Source organism: Pleuronectes platessa, chromosome 11 (genome assembly GCF_947347685.1).
Source record: "Pleuronectes platessa chromosome 11, fPlePla1.1, whole genome shotgun sequence".
Taxonomy (NCBI): Eukaryota; Metazoa; Chordata; class Actinopteri; order Pleuronectiformes; family Pleuronectidae; genus Pleuronectes; species Pleuronectes platessa.
This window is the reverse complement of record NC_070636.1, coordinates 10,854,079-10,874,276: the sequence shown is the minus strand read 5'-3', so window position 1 is coordinate 10,874,276 and position 20,198 is coordinate 10,854,079. Positions and strand designations below refer to the sequence as shown.

General features: G+C 40.5%; 2 protein-coding genes across 3 annotated transcripts in view; both read right to left on the bottom strand.

Moving 5' to 3' along the window:
- Window positions 1-800: 800 nt before the first annotated feature.
- LOC128450807 (antimicrobial peptide NK-lysin) lies at window positions 801-2,715 on the bottom strand. The gene is made up of 5 exons (XM_053434494.1): window positions 2,454-2,715; window positions 2,274-2,359; window positions 1,872-1,949; window positions 1,633-1,787; window positions 801-984 (listed from the first exon to the last, which is right to left on the bottom strand). The coding sequence occupies exons 1-5, from the start codon at window positions 2,500-2,502 to the stop codon at window positions 909-911; spliced, it is 444 nt and encodes a 147-aa protein (XP_053290469.1). The 5' UTR covers window positions 2,503-2,715; the 3' UTR covers window positions 801-908.
- A 5,382-nt stretch (window positions 2,716-8,097) lies between these two features.
- stac (SH3 and cysteine rich domain) overlaps window positions 8,098-20,198 on the bottom strand; it is a 32,999-nt gene continuing 20,898 nt past the window's right edge. For both annotated transcript variants that reach the window (XM_053434244.1, XM_053434245.1), the window contains 7 exons: window positions 20,022-20,128; window positions 18,488-18,569; window positions 17,414-17,481; window positions 14,548-14,645; window positions 10,479-10,530; window positions 9,540-9,677; window positions 8,098-8,908 (listed from right to left, as the gene is read on the bottom strand). In XM_053434244.1, the coding sequence (XP_053290219.1) occupies window positions 8,810-8,908; window positions 9,540-9,677; window positions 10,479-10,530; window positions 14,548-14,645; window positions 17,414-17,481; window positions 18,488-18,569; window positions 20,022-20,128 (644 nt within the window). In that variant the 3' untranslated portion in view covers window positions 8,098-8,809. The remainder of the gene's footprint in view (window positions 8,909-9,539; window positions 9,678-10,478; window positions 10,531-14,547; window positions 14,646-17,413; window positions 17,482-18,487; window positions 18,570-20,021; window positions 20,129-20,198) is intronic.

Sequence of the window (20,198 nt, the reverse complement as noted above, 5' to 3'; positions counted from 1 at the left end):
GTCGCATTTTTAGTTTTGCATGAGCATGCATGTGAATATCAAGACTGGCCTTTCTTATCTTTTAATTCAGAACACAAACTTTCAATCTATCCCTTTTAAATAAAATTGTTGCATCTCAGAAACCTTCAGCCCATGTACCTTGGAATAATATATTCATAAACCTTTAATCGCCTCTCAGGGTCTGTCGCTCAACCGAACTATAACAGAATTTTATGTTTGAGGGGGGGTGGGGTACCCCAGGGCTTTGTTGTTGAGCCTCTGCTTTTATCTCTTTCTCCACTGCTGAGATGATGATGCTTCATATGACCCGTTTTAGATTATTAAATTAAAGGTCTTCCTATTAGTTTACAATAGAATCTAATCATAACAGTAATTTTTTACTATTTATTTCTATCTACGATTTTTCAAAGTATAAGAAATTCACATTAAATGCTTGAGGAAGTTTGATTTGCACATTATAGACTCAACTAAACTCGTCCATTTTCTCAGGTTGATTGCTCATTGTTTATTGCCTCCCTCTGGCAGGTCCTTCTCAGCCTCAACTAACCTATTAAACCTCGTATGTAAAGCATAGTCGATGATGTTTTAGTTCCTCAGACCCAACCTCTTCTCTTGTTTCTCTTTACTTTCTATATATCTGAGTGTTTTTCTTTTAAGGGATTTTTTCTTTTTGTAGGGGGACATTCACCTTATCTGACTGAAGGGTCCGAGGACTGAGGGGTTTGAAACAAGATGGCCCCTCTTTAATATAACAAGCAGACAAAGGGCAACAAGTAAAATACAAAAACATATCGGACGGATTTTGAGTATGCAATTTTTAATCAGGCTCTCAGGAACAGGAAGAACTCTTTTTTTTTTTCTTGCTCATGAATTAAATGCTGCTGGATTTTTAATGCATGCACAAAACATTAGGGATATTCAATCATTTCAGTATGTGACTCCTCTTGTTTTGGATAAAAGAGCAGATGAGACACTTCCTTTGGCCTAAGAAACAAACACAGAAAAAGAGTATTAGTTGTCAGTGGTGGAAAACATAACCAATTCATTACTTATTATGTTGCATTATGTTGTATTAGGTAAACATCTTGCATTAAAAAAAGGACTTAAGTAAAATTATTTATTAGTATTAACATAAGGTGCTTAAAAAAACCATGAGTAAAAGTCCTCATAAAAAAAATCCCAATACTTAATTATATAATTATTGTTGTTGTTATTGTATATAATGTAATATATAATATAATATAATATATAAATTGTGTTTTTAATGTTGTGGTCTAAACAGAGATGCTTTAGATTACTTGTTGGGTAGTTAAATCTGTACCAGTAATCATAAGTAATAAACTGATCATTTATCAAGCACGTAAAATTGTATTATAAAAAGTCTAATAAGTAAACAGTAAAATATTTCTCTCAGTATACAGTCTAGAGGGAGTCAGAAGCAAAACATTTAAATACTGAGGGAAAGTACATTATCCTGAAAGAGTTGTAGTTACAGCGTTTACCTTTTTAATGATGTGACCAATTAATAATTTAAAATTATTTTCTGAACATTTTGTGTTTTTGATTTAATTAAACCTTGAGAGCAGTGTGCCCATGTGGTTTTGGCATGTGAATGGTGGACTGGTCACTCACTTGCAGGCTCTGGTGTTCACGCAGATCGTCCTCACGTCGTCCGTGGTCGTCAGCTCCTCGATCAATTCTCCGAGGTGCACTTTCACAAATTTCCGACATGTCGATTTCAAGAGGCCGATTTCGTTGCAGATGGAATTCAAGTGTGACTTCACCATCTGTAAGAGGGGGGAAAATGATATTATTTCTCTTTCAAAGAGGCTCTAGATATTTTCTGATGAGGCCCGTAGACACTGTTTTACCTCTGCGGTGGCGTTTGGTCCGATGACTCTCTTCACCTTCCCTAAAGCCCACTTGCAGGCCCAGCATGCACCTGGAATCTGGGAAAAGGAGTTGTGGTCAGTTAGTCCCCATCATTGTATTCAGAGCTCCAGTCTAACACATTGATAGGCTTTGTTTTCTTTCTCTACATGAAACCCACTGAATCGCTTAGACACGGTGTGCCAACACGATGGATCACGACGAGTGGCAGCAGGGAGCGCTGTTGCTCAGTAAAAAATACATACTGTTGCTTTAAAATGTTTTAATTAATGTCTGGTCTAAAGAGACACAGTTTGCTTTAAACATCTCATATTGTAATATTAACTAACACGGAATAATTTACTAGCACTTAAATTCTTTAATGCAGCCATGTGGGCTCTTACCTTGCCGGCCTCCACGGAGATCTCCACATCCACCTGCTCTTGATCATCAATATCAATTTGAAAGCTTCTCCCCTTGACCGTCCAAACTGTGAAGGCACAACAAACAAAGTTAAATTTAAGACAAAACTGTTTTTCTACAATCCGATACACAGAAAGATTTGAACAGAACGTAGTGAGCACCTGAACATGTCACCAGGAGACCGAGCAGGAGGATTGAAGACGTTGCCATGGCTGACAGCGAGCAGTGATCTCTGATCTGTGTGTTTGCAGCGAAGCCCCTTTTTATACACGCCAGACGTGAGGGGCTGCACAGCAACACTCCTGCAGCAGTAGAAAATAGAAACCACAAAATAGCTGTTCACACAGTGGCTCGCTCTCTGATGGTTTTGTGGAAAGGAGACTGACAGAAAACTTCCTTCAAACCACCAACTCAAGCTGTCTTGTTTTGAGTCATGGCTCATTAAAGGAAGTTGGGTGTCGGTGTGTTGTGGTTTAAAGCTTCACCATCTAAGTCTCACAATATAAAAATAAGCAACAATATTCATCATCGAAGCTGAATTGAATCAAAATCATTGGGGAGTTGTGTTTTCTTTCATACAAAGGAGGGGGATGTTGAGATATCGGCCGTAGATATAGCATGTCGTGAAAGATTATACCCCTATTTATTGCATATTTGTCAATTTCCTTTTAAATACTTGAATTCAGTTGAACTCGGCTGCTGCATTTGTATAGTGTTTAAACCTGATTGGTGTGTTTACAATTAAGCACATGTTTAAACACCTGATGGCTGTGTTGAACCAATTGGGCCATAGAGGTGGTCATTTGACAGGCAGTGCTTAGGAATTGCAAGGAAGTGACATCTTGATATAATTCTGTGTCTAATGTATACAAGTGTGTTTAATGTTTTGCAGATCACTGTGTGTATGGTTTTGCAAAAAGTGTAAAGCTGACATTGTCCCTTTAGTGGTGCAGATCCGGGCCATGTTTTGCTCCTTGAGTGTAAGGTTTTGATAATTGTGTAATACTTTTGATTTTAGTGTTTATGCAATTGAAAACAACTGTAAGTCATAAACAGCGTGTGTGTTTCATGTGGTAACAAAATATGGTTTTGCTAAATTAGTGTATAGTGTTTCATTTTGCAAAGGATCTGAGGTGTTCTGCTGATTGGGTGTGTGGTTGTGCTGATAGTGTGTAGTATTTTGAAACACCGGGCCTGTTTTGAAAAAATCATGCTTAAGCAATCGAAAAAAAACTGTAAGCTCATTGAGTCTATGAAATGTGCTTTATGGATAAACTTGATTTGAGAATGACAAAATTTGATTATGATGAGCTTTATGTATTTTGGATATTTCATTGTCTTAGATATAATAATACATTTTATGATTTAGTAATTACATTTCATACATTTCACAAAGCAAACCTTAGAGGTGTAGGAAGAGTAGAGCATTTAAAAACTTTGTGATACAGCCTCAAAAGCTCCATCAAGTCCTTCCACGAGTGCGTAGGATATGTGAGCGATTTAAGTGACGGGACCTGACAGAGCGAGCAGCTGAGTAAAGGTGTAGATTCATTGGGTGTGCAGGGACGTGATGGTGCAGCGCTCCATATGGAGGGGAGCCAGTGAAGATAATATGGTGTATATAATGTGAGACCATCTATTTGACCTAAAGTCAGAAATCTAGTGGCATCATCCTGGATCCAGGGCAGAAAAACCCAGATCTGGTCAGCAGCTTAATGGGAACTGGTCTAAAATATAACCTCTAAATCACGTAGGCTGGAGGAAAGAAGTTCAATTACTGGGACGACTTAATCTAACTGACACTCTAAACCTCCATGTTGAGGAGCTTCCCTCGGAGAGTTGGACGTCGTCTGCAAATAGACGATATGCAATGATGAATCTGCAACTAATCAAGTGTCCGATGTCTTTCATGTATCTGTTTCAAATGTTGTCATCTCAGTTGCTAATATTATTCTGACTCAATTGTTTGAAAGAAAAGAAACGTAGTTCAGCAGACCTCGACTTTAAAAACTGGTGACCCTCAATTCAGGTCAAACTCTGGATTCACACCTGGTTGTAACTCATATTATAGCATGAAATGAGAATAACTACAACATGTAAAAACTCATTTTATTCCGAAAAAAGACAAAACAGAATTTTATTATGATGGGAATGACAGGCAACCAAAGTCTGCTCAAAGGGGATTTGTGAGACAAGTAAGGGACTCCAGACAGCTTCCTGCCCCAGATTATTGTTCTCTTCCCTTGTGGAGGTGTGCTCTTGTGCTGCTGGGAAGCTCAATGGAAAATTCAGCTGTACTACAATTGTGTTTGGTTGCTAGTGCAATTGTGCGATCACTGACAGACTAATGCCGCCAATATGTCGGTTGTTCACCCTAACCACAAGCAACCTGATTCCACAATGGCAGAGCAAGTCTGCAGGTATGATTCCTTCCAGATGTGCTAAGAGGGCACAAGACCCCTCGGAAAATTCCTGCAGTCCAGTCAACTTTAACGTCACCAGACCCACATCTAGAGGAATTTCTCTGAGGAATCTAAATTATTTGCATGTCTAAATGTTGGCTTGAGCTACCATGCATGGTTTTCGTCAGTCTCACCATGAATCATCTTGCTGGTTCACAGTGTAGTTGAGTTTTCACGAACTGGTTTTCACAGGTTGAGCTGCTGAGAACAACCACCACAACTGTTGCTCGATTTGTTCTTCCTGCTTCACACCTTCAAACCATATTTAACGCTCACACGTTGGCTTATGTGTCTTCTCGCATGCACTTTGTACAAAAAAAGGTATCTAAGTTTTCTACCAGACCTATTTGTTGGTATATTGATCTAAGGTCCCAAAACTGATAAGACACATGGTCCCAGACTCTCATGTCTCATGAGCATTGTGAAGCAGCAGACTAAAAGCTGTAGCCTGTTAATGATTCACTGAACAGGGGCCACATTTTGTACGGACCTATCAGCTGGATCATCCTGCATGTTGCCTTTAACCGGGATAGTTCACCCAAAAATGAAAATTCATCTACTGTAATGGAAATTTGACCCGGTGAGACTTCTGAAATAAAGAGATTAGAGAATCATAGTCTTTTAATATACTTTATTCCTTGTACGGAAGTGAAACAATCATACAGCGTGTGAAGAGCATTCTGCAGAGGGAATGACAAAGAAACAGTTGCAGGCGTGTGGTTCTTATGCAGATGCAGTGATGATATTGGTGTGTATGAACTATGTGTGTGTGTATATGTGTGTATGTGTGTTTGTGTGTGTGTATTTGTGTGTTTGTGTGTGTGTGTGTGTCTGTGTGAGTGTGTGTGTGTGTATGTGTGTGAATGTGAACTATGTGTGAGAACTGCGTGAATAGTAAAATCCCAGGAGATAAGACACAGGCACATGCTGAAGGCTTCCTGGCCAAGCCAAGACCCAGACACAGGCTGAAGGCCTCTTCGAGGGTCCTGGTGGGGGGGGGGGGCCCTGAGTCATCTTGGCAGTTATACAAGGAGGAATAGTATGAATACGCAGAGATAATATATAGAGTGGTATAATGACAACATTTTCCATTACACTAAACACAGTTGCCTGCAGTGACTAAAAACAATGCGATATGTGACTGATGGTGCAGTTGTGGGCTGGACGCCTCAACAATGAGCCGTTGGACATGTTCCACAGAACTGAGAGGAGTTGAAGAGCCGGTTGATCACAAGTTTCATGTTGCACATCACACTCAGTCATTAAACCCATCACAGTTATAAATATATATATATATAGGAAAATAATTTGCCTGCATTTCCTAATACTCTTTAGTCCTGTTCTCACATTAAACTACAGCTGTACAATCAGCTAATCTCCAACTGGATCACGCTGTTACCCTAATAAACCAACAGGGGGTGCTTCAGTCAAGTGTGTGAGGCCTTCTGGTGTCCTGTGGTGATGGCCTGGTGTGTGTATGTGTGTGTGTGTGTGTGTGTGTGTGTGTGTGTGTGTGTGTGTGTGTGTGTGTGTGTGTGTGTGTTTGTATGTACGTGTGTGTATGTGTGTCTATTCCACTGACACTGAAAAACACACTGTGCACTGACACTGACTCTCTGCTCAGATGGCTGCACAGATCAGATGAGGGTGAATCAGGAAGACTCACTGAGCTGTGAGGGGATCGGATGAGACACCGGACAGGGTCAAGTGCAAGTGCGGGAAACAATGGCTAAAGTTATTTGTTGTTTTCTATCTTTTTACAAAGAGCAGCACAAATGTTGATGTAACTTTCCCTATATTGTTCCTTTACTCTTTCAGTCGTTTAATTTCTTACTTATGATTAATGGACCTGTCACAGGCCAAACATTGGTTTAGGTTGTCCTTTGGTGGCCGAGAGAGCTCAACGCACAGCAAATTAAGAAAACACATGCACATAGAAAAAACACGTGCAAATTAAGAAAACAACCATCAATTTGACGACAAATGCACTGCAAAAAGTCACAACACAAGCAAATACAATGCTTTGTGAAGTTCCATCCCCACTGACAAGTAGCAGACTCCAATAACTTCACAAAGCATTGAACTAGCCAGGCTCATCACTTTGTTCGGTCCCCTGGAAACATTACTGGGGTTGTTTTCCTAATTTGCAGCTGGTTTCTGTATTTGTATGTGTTTTGACTTTTAGCACCGCATGTGTCGTCAAAGTTGTTTTCGTACTTTGCACCTTTGTTTTCTATTTGCATGTGTTTTCTTAATTTGCAGTGCTTTCAGCTCTCTCGGCCAAAAGTTTGTGATTTTTAAGTATAAAACTTGTATTCAGAGTTGTGCAATCTGAGACCAAACTGACATTTAAAACTTCTCCATCTCTCTGCCTTACAGTCACAGTCATAGTCATTTATTTAATTACCCCTCAACTTCAGTATTTGAAAACTTTCTGCTTCTTTACACACTGAATAACTGAGACACGCTCCTGCTGTTTTCCAAACAAATCATATCACGCTACGCATATTTGCATAATGCATTTTATTGTGGGGACCATTCGAGCAAATGATGAGCTGATTATCGACAGCTAATTGTTGAGCTCGAAAAGAAAAGAGAGCCAGGATGAAAATGCTCGAATTAATCTGACTCATGTAAGAATCATTGGATTGTGAAATACTTGTTGTGTTTTTTATATAACTGTTGCAAATTCTCGAAAATGAAAACGGTGAAAATGCTGAAGAAGAGAAAGAATGTGAGATAACAGCAAATCAACACAACACGAGTTTAGTTTTTGTGCTAAAGAAGGAATTTTAATCTCATACATACATTATGTACAATAAAGTATTCTTGGACATTCAGTAAAGCCAAGTTTCAGTGCAGAACAGCCTTTAAGAGATATACTATATCTACTAAGATGCAACACCCTGCCAGAAAGGCACACGACAAGAGAGTGATCGCATTTAAAGTTAACATACTGACTGGAAATGTCTATTTTCGTGAACGCCATTGTGCGTTCACAAGTCATCCCCATCGGATCACATGAGCTTTGATCATCAAATTAATATAAAAAACCAGAGTCCCTCAACCAGAACTGCGCCTTCTCTCATCCTCTCATGTTAACTAACCTTGTAATATTTGATGGAAACAAAAAAAGAGAGATTAAATCAATCAATTATCAATGAAGACAATACTGAAAAATATAAATCTAGTACATTCTGCAGCTCGAAGAAAATGTAAAATGTAAAATTTGGTAAATGATAACGAAATGTATATTACCATCAAGATAAAGTAAAACCCTGGATTGCAGTGAGGGAGATATTCTCTGTGTGAGGGTGATGTTGTTTGAAGACCAGAGAATTACTTAAGCCTTTTTTTTTATTGTGTCAAAGTCCTCTGGAAATACTCCTCCACATCTCTTTGTTGCAGTTTCTCACCAGAAACAAGTGGAAAACCCTTTTTTTAGGACTGTAACTGTACGCTGGAGGTTATACAGGAAGTACTTCCAACAGATGTTTTGGGGTTTTAAGGCTTTACAGAAAGTAAGGTCTTATTTTCCTATTTATCCTCACTTACATTTCGATCAAGTTTTGAAAGGGCTTTTTAAGAGCCCTGTATGCCGCTATATGTCCCTAAACCTTGGAATTAATTAATGTGGTGTTTGTTTTCCTTTTCTCAGGTATAAATAGCTCACTTTCAGAAAATAAACAGAATAAAACTAATGGGAAAAAACACTCATTGGCTCTAATAAAATAAAATCCGGGGATCCAGTGACCTCCGGGTCTTGAAAACATCATCTCAGCATCTGTCTGTTTGTGCTGAGAGCGAGTGAGGAAGGTGCAGAGACTCTGACCTGGAGTCGTCAGTGACCAAACCAGCATCACTGGTGTCTCGTCACCATTTGTTTCGTTTCAGTTTCCTCCTCCTCTGACCTCCATGCAGGCGGCTGATCTTAAGTTCCTTCCCTTTCTTTCTTTCTCTCTTTTTTTCTCTCTCTCTCTCTCTCTCTCTCTCTCTCTCTCTCTCTCTCTCTCTCTCTCTCTCTCTCTCTCTCTTCACTTCTCTGAGTGTGTCTCTCAGATGATTTCCAGGACGTCACAGGGCACGAAGCCTCTCTTCTTTCCACTCTCCACTCGGAGGAAGCCGCTGTGCTCGCCCTCACTGCTCACACAGATCTGAAAACAGAAGGGAGACTTTGTGACTAGGTGTTCTTGTGATGTCATGTTCACAACAATGTGACAGACGGACACCGTGACAGAACTAGCCACTGGCTTTGTAGTTGCAAGGAGCTCTGAAGACCAAACACTGATATCTGTTGTTACAATAAACATTTTATGAGGAGAGAATTTGTGTGTATGAACAATATGCAAAGAATTTTATCAACAACGAAATAACTAATCACATTTTCTCCAAATGTCATTCGCTGACCGTCACGATGGACCAGAGGACACTGTGTTCATTTTTGCTCTAAGTACTAAACATCTTCCCCTGGGTTTGAGAGACTGGAAAACAGAGGCCACAGACTTGTCTTGTGCCCTGTGGTTTAATCTCCAATGAGGTTTGCTCAACCTTCAGGCATGTTGGGACTCCTTTGAGTCTCAACGTGTCCTGGAATGCATTGTGGGAAAAAAAAAGGGAGCCTGATCTAAGAAGGGCCGTTGTGCCCAAATGCTACTTGACTGGTGAATCCTGAGAAGGATCCAGTGACGACTGCAGTGGAGCTGCTCTGTGGATGTAAGTGTGAGAGGGAGGCAGTGAGGTGGGAGCTGCAGAGGGCTAATAAGGGCTAATCACAGTTATCAGTACCTGTCCTTCCTTCAGGGTGATCTGGCCTTGTTCCTTGCAGCCAATGAATGTCCTGTTGCACCTGAACACTTGGTCCTCGGCCCGCACCTGATGAGCGAAGGCTGCCGGGAAGAAACCGATCCTATCCTCAATTACCCCCTGGAAAAAATGAGTTAATCCAACATTAAAAAACTGCTGACGCACAGAAAAAAGCTGCAAAGGACCTTAGTGGATTACACAGCCAGCGTTTTTATGAATGATTAGATAGAAGCCTTGAAACAACAGTAGGGGTTCTGTGATTCAGGCTCAGCTTCTACTCATGATAGAAACAGTTTTGGATTTTTTTTTATTAACTTTTGAATTTGGTCCATTAACCATTTATCAACATAAATCAACGTAATCTGGATTCATGACCCATACTGCAGATACCAGGTGCGGGTCGAGACGTTGTCCATTTTTAAATAGAGATAGAAAAGATAAGATGTTGCTGTTTCGTTTCACCGTGGTTTTCACAAGCACATGTTTAATGACATCCTCTCGACTTGTTAAAGTGTCCATTGTTCAAAAGAAAAAACAGGCCAGATGTCTGTTTATCTAGAGGCTGCAGAGAACAGCAACAGCATTAAAATGTGTGATGAGTTTCCTCACGGTCTGGTGGCAGCAGGCGGCCTCTGTGCAGTCACGTTTTGGCCCTTTTATCTCCGCAATTTATCTGTCATGCATCCCTGTCCTGCAGCAGCCTGTAGCCCTGCTCCTATAATTTACAAGCTGGATGTCCGGTAATTTATCAATCCTGTTTTTCAATCTGGCATTTTCTGTGCTTTGCGGAAAAGCCACATTGTAAGAAAACTGGACAACAGATTAGAAAACTCTTGTTCAATTTTAGTGGGAAACTCAAGGTTGTTGGAAGGTTAATTATATGAAAAACTGTTTAGGGGAGCTTCACCAGTTTGGACCTACCTTCCACCAGTCATCATTAGAGTCGTCGGCCAATAAGATCTTGTCTCCCGCTCTGCAGTGACAAAGCAAAGACAAAATCAGCCAAAACGTTTAGCCTCCTCTGATACACAAGATAGGGTAACAATGAGCTGTGAATGAGTCTCCTGGGACTTGTGATCGGCTCTCACCTCCCTGCTCTGCATGCAAATTAAACCAAATGATGTTGTATTGACCTAGTCTGAGTTTACAGATGTATCCGATGTCACTGTGTGTGTTAGTGCGTGTGTGTGTGTGTGTGAGTGTTCGTGTGTGTATGCGTGTGTCTGTGTTTGTGTGTGTGTGTGTAAGATTTGACCAACTAAAGGAAAGTACCGATCATTATGTGGTGATCAGTGTTGCTATCGTGGCTGTGGTCAGAGGACCTCAGCTGAGACCGAGGTCCTTCATAGGTGGCCCAGGACACATATGCCTTCACACTGTTAAAAGAATGTTGACACATGTGACCCAGACCCCCTCTGAATGTGGTCCGGCGTGATCGGACCCCTATCTTTATATAGGATAGCTACCATATTAGAATTTTGCACCATTAGCATCTTATATATTTTATTATACTATAATACAAGGGCAGATAACCTATCCTAAATGCAAGGGTAATTTGGCTCATACTTTTCATTCTTTTTACATGGATAAAAAATTGGTGAAGATAATTTACAGTTGGACCTGTTCAAATTGGCCTCATTTTTTTTAGCACAGTATGATTAACAGTATGTAGCAATACAAGGCAAATTTAACACATACCCAAGACTTTTATTTCAAAGTTATCACCTGGAAATACTTAAGCTAAAAGTTAGCATAATTAGCAACAGCAGCTAAAATCTACAAGGGAGTCACTTTAGCTAACAGGCCCTGCTACATATGCTGCATACTGAAGCAGAGAACATGTTAGTCATCATTTCTCGGTTGAGAATATGTGACATGTGATACCCCTTAATCCGGTTTGCGGTGGGTACTTCACGAAATGCATGAATCATTGTACCCCATCGCCGCATGTGCAGTAATTACTAGCATCTGTTCAAAGCCACTGGCTTCAAAATCAAAGGAACCAGCACAGTTGAGTCGAGTGTTAGTTTACACAATTTCCCTTTTTCTTCTTCTTGTGGTTGAGTTACAACACTCACTGTCGTTGCTCGGTTATAATGATCGTGACTCAGAAAACAGTGTTTATTGTCCGTAAGAAACAGCCCGGCACACAGCGCTGTAAAATCTAATGAGGTGATGAAAACAAAGCAGCCACATGTTGATTAAACTAGAAACAAGAGAAAATTATACAGATGAGCATTCTTTTTTTACAGAACTTCAGAATCATGTATGAGTAATCAATGAAGAAAAGAAAAAGGGTTGGAAAAATCTTCACCGATGAAACAACAAAAGAATTGCATTTTCTGAATCTGTCACCATCATAGATCACCACAGTAATCGTACCAGAGCATGTGGCAGCAAGTGAAGAAACTGAATTTCTCTCATAAAATGAAAACTGAACCTTCTCATTGAGTGAGCTTTGCACTGTAGAGGAGGAATCAGAGGACAGAGATGCTTGAGGAAAAGTCATTGAATTTCAAATGAAGCCAAGTGAAGTTTTTCATGATCAAGGGAGAGGAAGGGTCAGTTTGTTAGTGTGTGTGTGTGTGTGTGTGTGTGTGTGCGGAGGTAGAGGCAGAAACAAGTGCACTCTTATATCCTTAAATCCTCTGTGAGAACCAGGCAGATATGTGTACCTAGGCTGAAGGGCTCTTCATGATGAATACTCTCGTTTTTGAGGGCCTGTTTCAAAGTATTTTGCAGACGATTACTTATCAATCATAACTCTGGCAAGGGATCAAATCTGCAGCCTGAGGTTCACATCATATCTGAGATAATAAGAAACATATGTGTTCAGCTATAATGAATTATTGTTCCATATCTGTAGGCTTAAGAACATACAATATGTAATCCTGGACACTAGGGGTCTTAAATGATGTGGGACAATAAAGGAATCTTAAATCGAAACAATAACAAAAGATGTCGTGAAGCAGAGACAAAACAACGACAATCAGAAAGAGGACAACGTTAATAAAAAACAATATAAAACAAACAAACAAAAACAAAAAGTTGACCAGCTCCTGATATTCAGCTTCTTCACTAAATTACTGACCATGTTCGCTGGCAGGTATGTGTATGTCTGTGAGTCCTTTTCGAACGCGTGCGGAGCAGGTCGAGCATTGTGGGAGTCTTTTATCACTGAAAACAACTTCCTGCTGCGGCCGAAAACAAAGCCGTGAGAGCGTCGGAACCAAAACAGGAAGGTTGTGGCCCGGACAGATCAACAATGAGCTCAAACTGAGACTGTGAGGCTCCACATTCAGGTGATAATTCTCTGTCATGACTTCACACTCTGAGATCAAGAGCAACTGCTGTGTGTAGTTGTTGTGCACATGATAAAAAAAAGTCTTGAATCTGAGTTCTCAGTTTCCTGTTTTATTTTGAAGTTTTTACTCCTCGTGTGTCTCAGGCTTTAATCCCTGTCTTTGTCCTGTTTCCCGCCCCAAGCAAGCTGCTCATGTGTTTCACCTGTGTTCAATTATCCCCTCCTCCCTTGCATATATAAGTCTCAGTGCTTCTCTTGGTCAGTTCATTGCCTTTCACATGTTGTCGGTGCATCGCAGTATTTGATGTCATGTTTCTATTGTCTTCCTGTTCCTTGTGCTTTTTCAGGTTTAGCCTTTTTTCAGCCTTTTTGCAATCCAGCATTTTTTTCTGTTTTGGAGTTTTGGACTTGGTTTTTCGTCCATCTTTATAAAAATTCTATGATCCAATCTAAGCTACTGGTAAAATCCCTAATGGACGCTATAAATTGACTAATAGAGGGACTTCTTGAAGCCTGTACTTGTCTCTCAGGATGAATTCAGTAAGACATGAGATTGACTGATATTAATAGAACAGCACAGCACACATTCAGGTATCATTAATGAGGCCACTCAAGAGAAATACATCTTTGAAGAGCATTACCTAAAAACAGGAGGCTAATTAGTTCCTTCTGTGTATTCTTGTATATTTTCACCCGTGCTGCTCTGAGCGCACTGATTTCATAAGATGAAACAGGAGAAACACAGATGCACCAATTAAGAGACAATTTGATTTCCTGGTATGATCCAGAGTAGAAGAAGGCTGATGAGGAGCAGACAGCTCTACAACAGCAGACACTGACACGTGCTATTACAGGGAATTTAACACCTTCTTTACATGTGTGTGTGTGTTTTCGATTGTGTGCCTGACTGTATCAGTCACACAACACACCAAGAAATTCTCTTGAGGCAGACTGGAGATATCATGTTCAAGTGGCCAGAAACATGTGTTTTGTGAGGCCACGTGACCTTTGATCACGCAAATCTAATCAGTTCATCTGTGAATCAAAGTAAACGTTTGTGCCAAATTTGAAATGATTCTCTCGAGGCGTTCGAAAGACAACTAGTTCACGAGACAAAGGCGGTTTTGTGAGGTCCCGGTGACCTTGACATTTGACCTACAAATTCTGATCAGGCCATCATCGATTCCAGGTGAACATTTGCACCAAAAACTTGAGCAAATCCCCTCAAAGTGTTCAGATATCAAGTTCACAGAAATGAGATTAATTGGACGTACAACTGGAAAACATAACACCTCAGATCTCTGGCTGTCACCGAGACTGAGAAATACAAAGAGAATGAGTCTCAGAAGGCTGGTAGCAGGAGATGAAATGTGTTGTCTGAATCATGAAAAGTAATAATCATTTAAAAAAGCGACTACAATATTTAGGAGTTGTTAAGGATTGATGCTTTGAAATGAAAGTGAAATAAGCAGTGAAACATCTTGGTGTTTTAGCTGTTGCCTGGCAGGTGGCCTCAGGTGACCTGCGAATGTGTTCGTATGAATCCCTGCTGGAGTCAATCAGCCCGCAGAGGAATTTTGATTGCTATATATGTTCACTTCACCTTTTCTTCAGGATATTACGAAACGTTGGACCGTATCAGTCAACAATTTGTCATCGTGGGTTTGTGTATGTGTACAAACTCACCTCATCTCCAGGTCATGGCTCTCTTGGGGAGTGAAACTGAACAAGGCCACATAGGTGTTGAGTTTGAGGATGTCTTTCTGTAGCTGACTCTGCTCCAACTAAACGACAAAGAACAGACACACAGATTTGAATTAATGAAATGATGAAAAAACTGGTGCATTACTACACACAAGGTAAAGACACACAAACACCATATTCTCTATTGTCCCTTTTCTCGCACTTGTATCTTAAAATACTCATTTGGCGTTCACGTGGGCAGGAGGAGTCCTTGTTTACAGTGCGCCGACTGAGGAGCTGCTTGGATTCCTCCACAATCTGTTCCCTCTAATCCAGCGTCAACATGAGTGGGAGAGGCAGGATCCGCTTTTCATGAACGCTCAGGAAGTTTAAAAAAAGGACAGGGCTGTGGGCGGAGAGGAAGTTCTCGCAGAGGTGTTGGCACAATTAGCAGGGAGATAAGCGTTCTTCACACCTGCTCAGAAAAGCAGTGGGTGCGTTTTCCGGTTTCATCACCAGCACCTTGAGTCTGAACGCTGGGTCCCTGAAATCCATCCAAATGATAGCTAGTTCCTGCGTGGTGCCTGGAGGGAAACTGTGCTAAAAGATATGAGAATGAAATTTTAGGACACACAGATGTCTATTCCTGCAAAACAGCTTCAGGATTTGACTTCTCGGTGGCAGGTGTGATAATGAAGAGGAGCTGTTTTGGTCGTCTGTGGCTCCCACGTGCACTGGCCTTGTCGCTGATGGATGAGTTGAGTTAACTGTGTCCTCTGGGTGAAAGCAACAACATCAACCAGTGGCAATCCAGTTCGAGCGAGACGACCACAGGACATGAGGAAGAAGATTCAACGATGGCAGAACATTTTGAAGAGAGACACAGGGACAAACAGCTGTTTTTGTCTCTTTCTTAAGAGGTAATTTCTCACAACTTAGCAGATCTATCGCTTAGCAAACTTGCCGATGTAAAAGACACATGGAAATATGTGGATGTGGCTGTAATATGACCTTTCTAACTGAAAGAAAACATAAATGACCCTTGAAGCCATTGAGTTGGCCTTTTGAGACATGTGAAGGATGCAGCAGGCGATTCTCCGTGTCAGATATGTTCGCAGACAAGCAAATGCACTGAGCATGAGTAGAGCATGCTGGAATAAGGACATGAGTCGTGCTTTCTGCTGCAGATATCACATGTTTTTATCTACAAAACATTGGTACCGGGATCAGCACTTCTAAACAAAAGCTCTCAATTTCTAACTATCTTTCTAAATCTGCATCTTGGTCGGTGTCTAAATGTGTAAACTCAAAATCAAACTATCCAAATTCAAGCTAAATAAATCACAACCAAATATTTTATAGTCCTCGGGTGAAGAAGCAGTTTTAACGTGTTTTCGTCTGATCATTAACCTGCAGAGCCTCCATCTGTCTAATGGACCCGTCGGCCGAAAGACATACTGCCCACTGCCAGCTGTGCTCGGTCCAGCCTGATAAGACCCCACAATGCACTTGGAGACAGCTAGAAGAGGTGTGTGTGTGTGTGTGTGTGTGTGTGTGTGTGTGTGTGTGTGTGTGTGTGTGTGTGTGTGTGTGTGTGTGTGTGTGTGTGTGTGTGTGTGTGTGTGTGTGTGTGTGTGTGTGTGTGCGTGTGTGTGACCTTGTATGGTTATTTTTTCATTTTTGTGTTTGTCCGAGTATCTGTGTTCTTTTTCCACTGTTGACAACAAAGATAAACATGTAAAACTATTAAAGCAAACAGGACAGATGCCTGCACATAATATAAGACAATATTTACAAAGACTATCAATACTGAAGAAAGCTGAACAGGTTTAAAGGAAATGAACAGTTTGGGTATATTTTCTACGGCATGTATCTTTGCACCATCAGCGCTACATCTTCACTGTAGATTAACACAGCAGCACAGATCCCAGATCCACACAAGAGGGTCAGGGATCTTTCAAATCGGTGCAGGCCAGTGGTTGTGTCAGCACTGGTATGATTTGTTACAGCAGGAAGAGAAGTTTTTCCCTCATAGCCCTGGGAAATTCAGCAGTGGCGAGTAAGGCGGGGAGCCAAGTGCAGCATACTTAATGGATGCTGCACGGACTGGCTGGGTATCAGTTCTCAGAGTCACCGCGCAGAGTTCAGAAGTTGGTCAGTGAACAAAATCGGCTCTCGGGGGTTTTCAGACTAAAGCTATGAGACGCGTTACAGTAAGACTGTTCTGCAGAGTAACAAGTGCTGTGAAAAGTTATAGATGCTACAGTTGCAGACTTGTAAACTTAATGTTAAAGCATGACAACACATTTAGGTTCGTTTTTTCTATCTGCAGGTGAAAATGCTTAACTTCACATTTGTGCTGATGTTTGTGTTTTATTCTAAAGTGAAGGATCACATGTATCACATCACATCAAGGATTTCCATCTGACAAAAAAAAATCTTAAACCTTTCCTCCAGGTGATGAGAAATCTGACAAATGTTAAAACAACAGCTTCATGTTATTTGTCTTTATATGGCCCTTACATGTGTGTTTATGAGTAATCATCCATTGGCCTTCTTGAGGGTAAAACGACATGAAATAAACATAATTAACACATTTTAAAAATAATTGTAGATTCTTATTCTATCTTGGAAGCAGTAAAGCTTTAAGAAAATGGTATGTTCGAAAAAATGTAAATACAAGATGCTTAAATCATCAACAGAGAAAAGAATCAAAGCAAAGTTTAAATCACTTTGATTTCCTCTGAATTGATTTGTTGATGTTACTTAAAGGCAAGTGAATACCACAGGAACAGCATTATTCAGATACATAGTGGACTCATGCACATCCAGTATTTCTTGGTAATGAGTTGGTGGATTTGCTTCTTACCTGGAAATCATCAGGTTTTCTCTCTGTCTGGTGGTAATGCTCCGTGCCGTTCTCAATGACTGTGAAAACTGACAAAACAAACACAAATGTTAATTGAATTCATGAAATTGAATAATTAGGAATAGAATATAAACCCCAGCCTCCTGCCCCTACAAGCTGTGATTTTCACTAAATTCCATGTTGAACTAAAAAATGAAACCAATATCTTTACCAGGTCGAACATTTACAGGAAAAGAGTAAAAACATATGGTGGCAACAAATCAAAGATGTCACAAGTAACATGAAGAATCAACCTCTGGGGTTCATGAACATTCGGTTTTCCTTCATCATAGTTTATTCCATTAACCCTGAGGAGTCCTAGGCTATATATTTGTATCTGTTTTTCAGCACAACATTGCCTTTAATGTCTTGTGTATTGGATTTGATCATTATATAAGCATTTCAATAAATGTGAATAGAAATGAATTATAACCCTGGCCATGAAAAAGTGTGTTTTTTATCTGATTCCACGATGAACACAAAATTGACATTAAAAATGATGTTGGCAGCAAATCAAAAATTTCACAAGAATGTGGTAAAATACCATAACACAGTTGGGGATAGTGTTTCTACTTTTTCAGTTTTTTTCCATGAACCTCATCAAGAAACTGGCCAACACTAACAAGCAGAGCTGAATGGAGCGCTTGATTTCTCCTGTTGTTAGGTCAGGTGCTTTTCTCAAGCAGCATTGTACCTATACTTCAAACAGCATTCTCCGACACGAATGCCTGTGTGGGTTCCACCATTCTCAATAATTAGAGTGAATACATCAGATTGTAAAGGGTCAGTGCTTTGACCTCCATTACACAAACTATTGTGCAGCCGTAAAAAGCCCAGTGCCTCTGAATAAGGAGCCACGCACACACACAATGCACGTGAAAGGGTGAAGGTTCATCTCATTAGAAAATAGCTGAGACCCTTATTTGATGGTTCACAGGAGGAGAATGTGGTGTCGCAAACATCTCTATGTGGGAAAAAGCAATGGCTGTGTTTTATCTTCCCTGATCGGGGGATCTTCCCTTCGCAGATACTCACCGTCGTCACTGTGTTTCCTCGACAGCTCCTGTCGACTGCTGTGAGCCACCATCTCCTCTGGAACCTTATCCAAGTCACTGGTCTGTAAAGATTACATACGTCAGATATAAGATATCGATACATCTGTCAATAATCTTCCCAAAACCAGTCTGAAAAGCAACAAAAAGACTGAAGAATGTCCATCCCACTCTTCAAAAGTGATGCCTCTTGATGTCTGGTTTGGATCCGAGCAACAATCTCCAAACACAGAGATTTTCAGTTCAGCAACATATAAAACAGGGAAGAGCAAACACTCGTCTTTCAGAAGGTGGAAGCAGAGAAAATTGATTCAGACTAATCCATGGAGCTCAAATCAAAATGATGGATGGATATAGACAGAAGAAGATACAGATAGATAGAGAGATGGATGATAGAGACACGGTAAAGGGAGACAGATAGAAAGAGATGGGGAAGTGAAAAGGACAGATTGGATATATGAATGGATGGATGGCAGAGAAACTGATAAGGATAGAGAGATAGAAAGGGAGATTGAGAGATCCAAAGAGGTGGAAATAATTATGGAGACAGAGAGATAGAGAGATATATAGATGTATAATGATAGATGTGGAGACAGATAGATATATAGATGTATAGAGATAGATATGGAGATAGATTACGGAGACTCCTGTTATGTTGCAAACCATCTAAATTTGAAAACTATTAAGCTAAACCCTGTTGAGATCCCATCGTCTCTGCAGACACACCCACACACATTCAGTGGCAGCTGCTCGGGACAGGACGGGCCGAACCCAGCAGCTTCCAGACGTCATCGTGGTCCCTGAGCCTCCCAACACACACAGATGGAAACAAGGCAGGAAAGGGCCGTGTCTTTACAATCAGTTCATCTTCAGAGCTGTAACACGAGCGCTTGTGCCGACGTCTCCCGTCAGGACCGCCCGGACCAGACTGCCTTTATTGGTAGTGTTTACAGGCCTGCAGTGGCAGTATCTATTTAGATGATCAGTGACAAACTGTCTCCTGAGCTGAACTGAGATTATCTAACTGTGTCGAGTGGAGCTTAATGAAAATAACTGAGAGACAGAATAGGATAAACAACTTGAATAATTATATTTACTGACTTTACTACTATAGCTGAAACCCAACTGAACTCCTTTTAGTACAAACAGGGACCAGTAACTTATTGTAATCATTTCATCTGCTGCTATTTTACTGCCATTTGAGGATGAACATTACTACTGTTCATTATCTGCATATTATATTAAGTATTTGCACTGCTCGTTATATGTTGTGTTACTTACATTTTGTGTTACTTGTATGTTTACTCATATGTTGTCTTACATGTTCCTACTTATATGTTGAGTACTTATATGTGTACTCCAATGTTGTGTTGCTTATATGTTGAGTACTTATATGTTGAGTGTGTTACTAGTATGTTAAGTATCTATATGTCTACTCATATGTTTATGTGCGTACGGCAGAACTGACAATAAGAGTGACTTTGATTTTGCACAAAATAAAATTATCTTTTTCTTACCGAGTTTCTGTGAGGAGACTCGGAGCCGCTGGGCCTTTTAGCTTTCTGTGCCAGAGACGTTCCGAACCTCAAGGCCTCGTACACGGGGTCCACCTTATTCCCACAGGCTTGAGAAAAGAAAAACAAGACATAAGACTTTGTGAAAGCCAGGTTGTTATTTACTATAAAATGTGGCAG

Excerpts from the sequence above, each read along its gene's own strand:
- LOC128450807 (XM_053434494.1), bottom strand. The coding sequence starts at position 2,502 with ATGGCAACGTCTTCAATCCTCCTGCTCGGTCTCCTGGTGACATGTTCA. Across the intron at positions 1,950-2,273 it reads TCTCCGTGGAGGCCGGCAAG|ATTCCAGGTGCATGCTGGGC; the intron begins GTAAGAGCCCAC and ends TCCTTTTCCCAG. Across the intron at positions 985-1,632 it reads GTGAACACCAGAGCCTGCAA|GCCAAAGGAAGTGTCTCATC; the intron begins GTGAGTGACCAG and ends TTTGTTTCTTAG.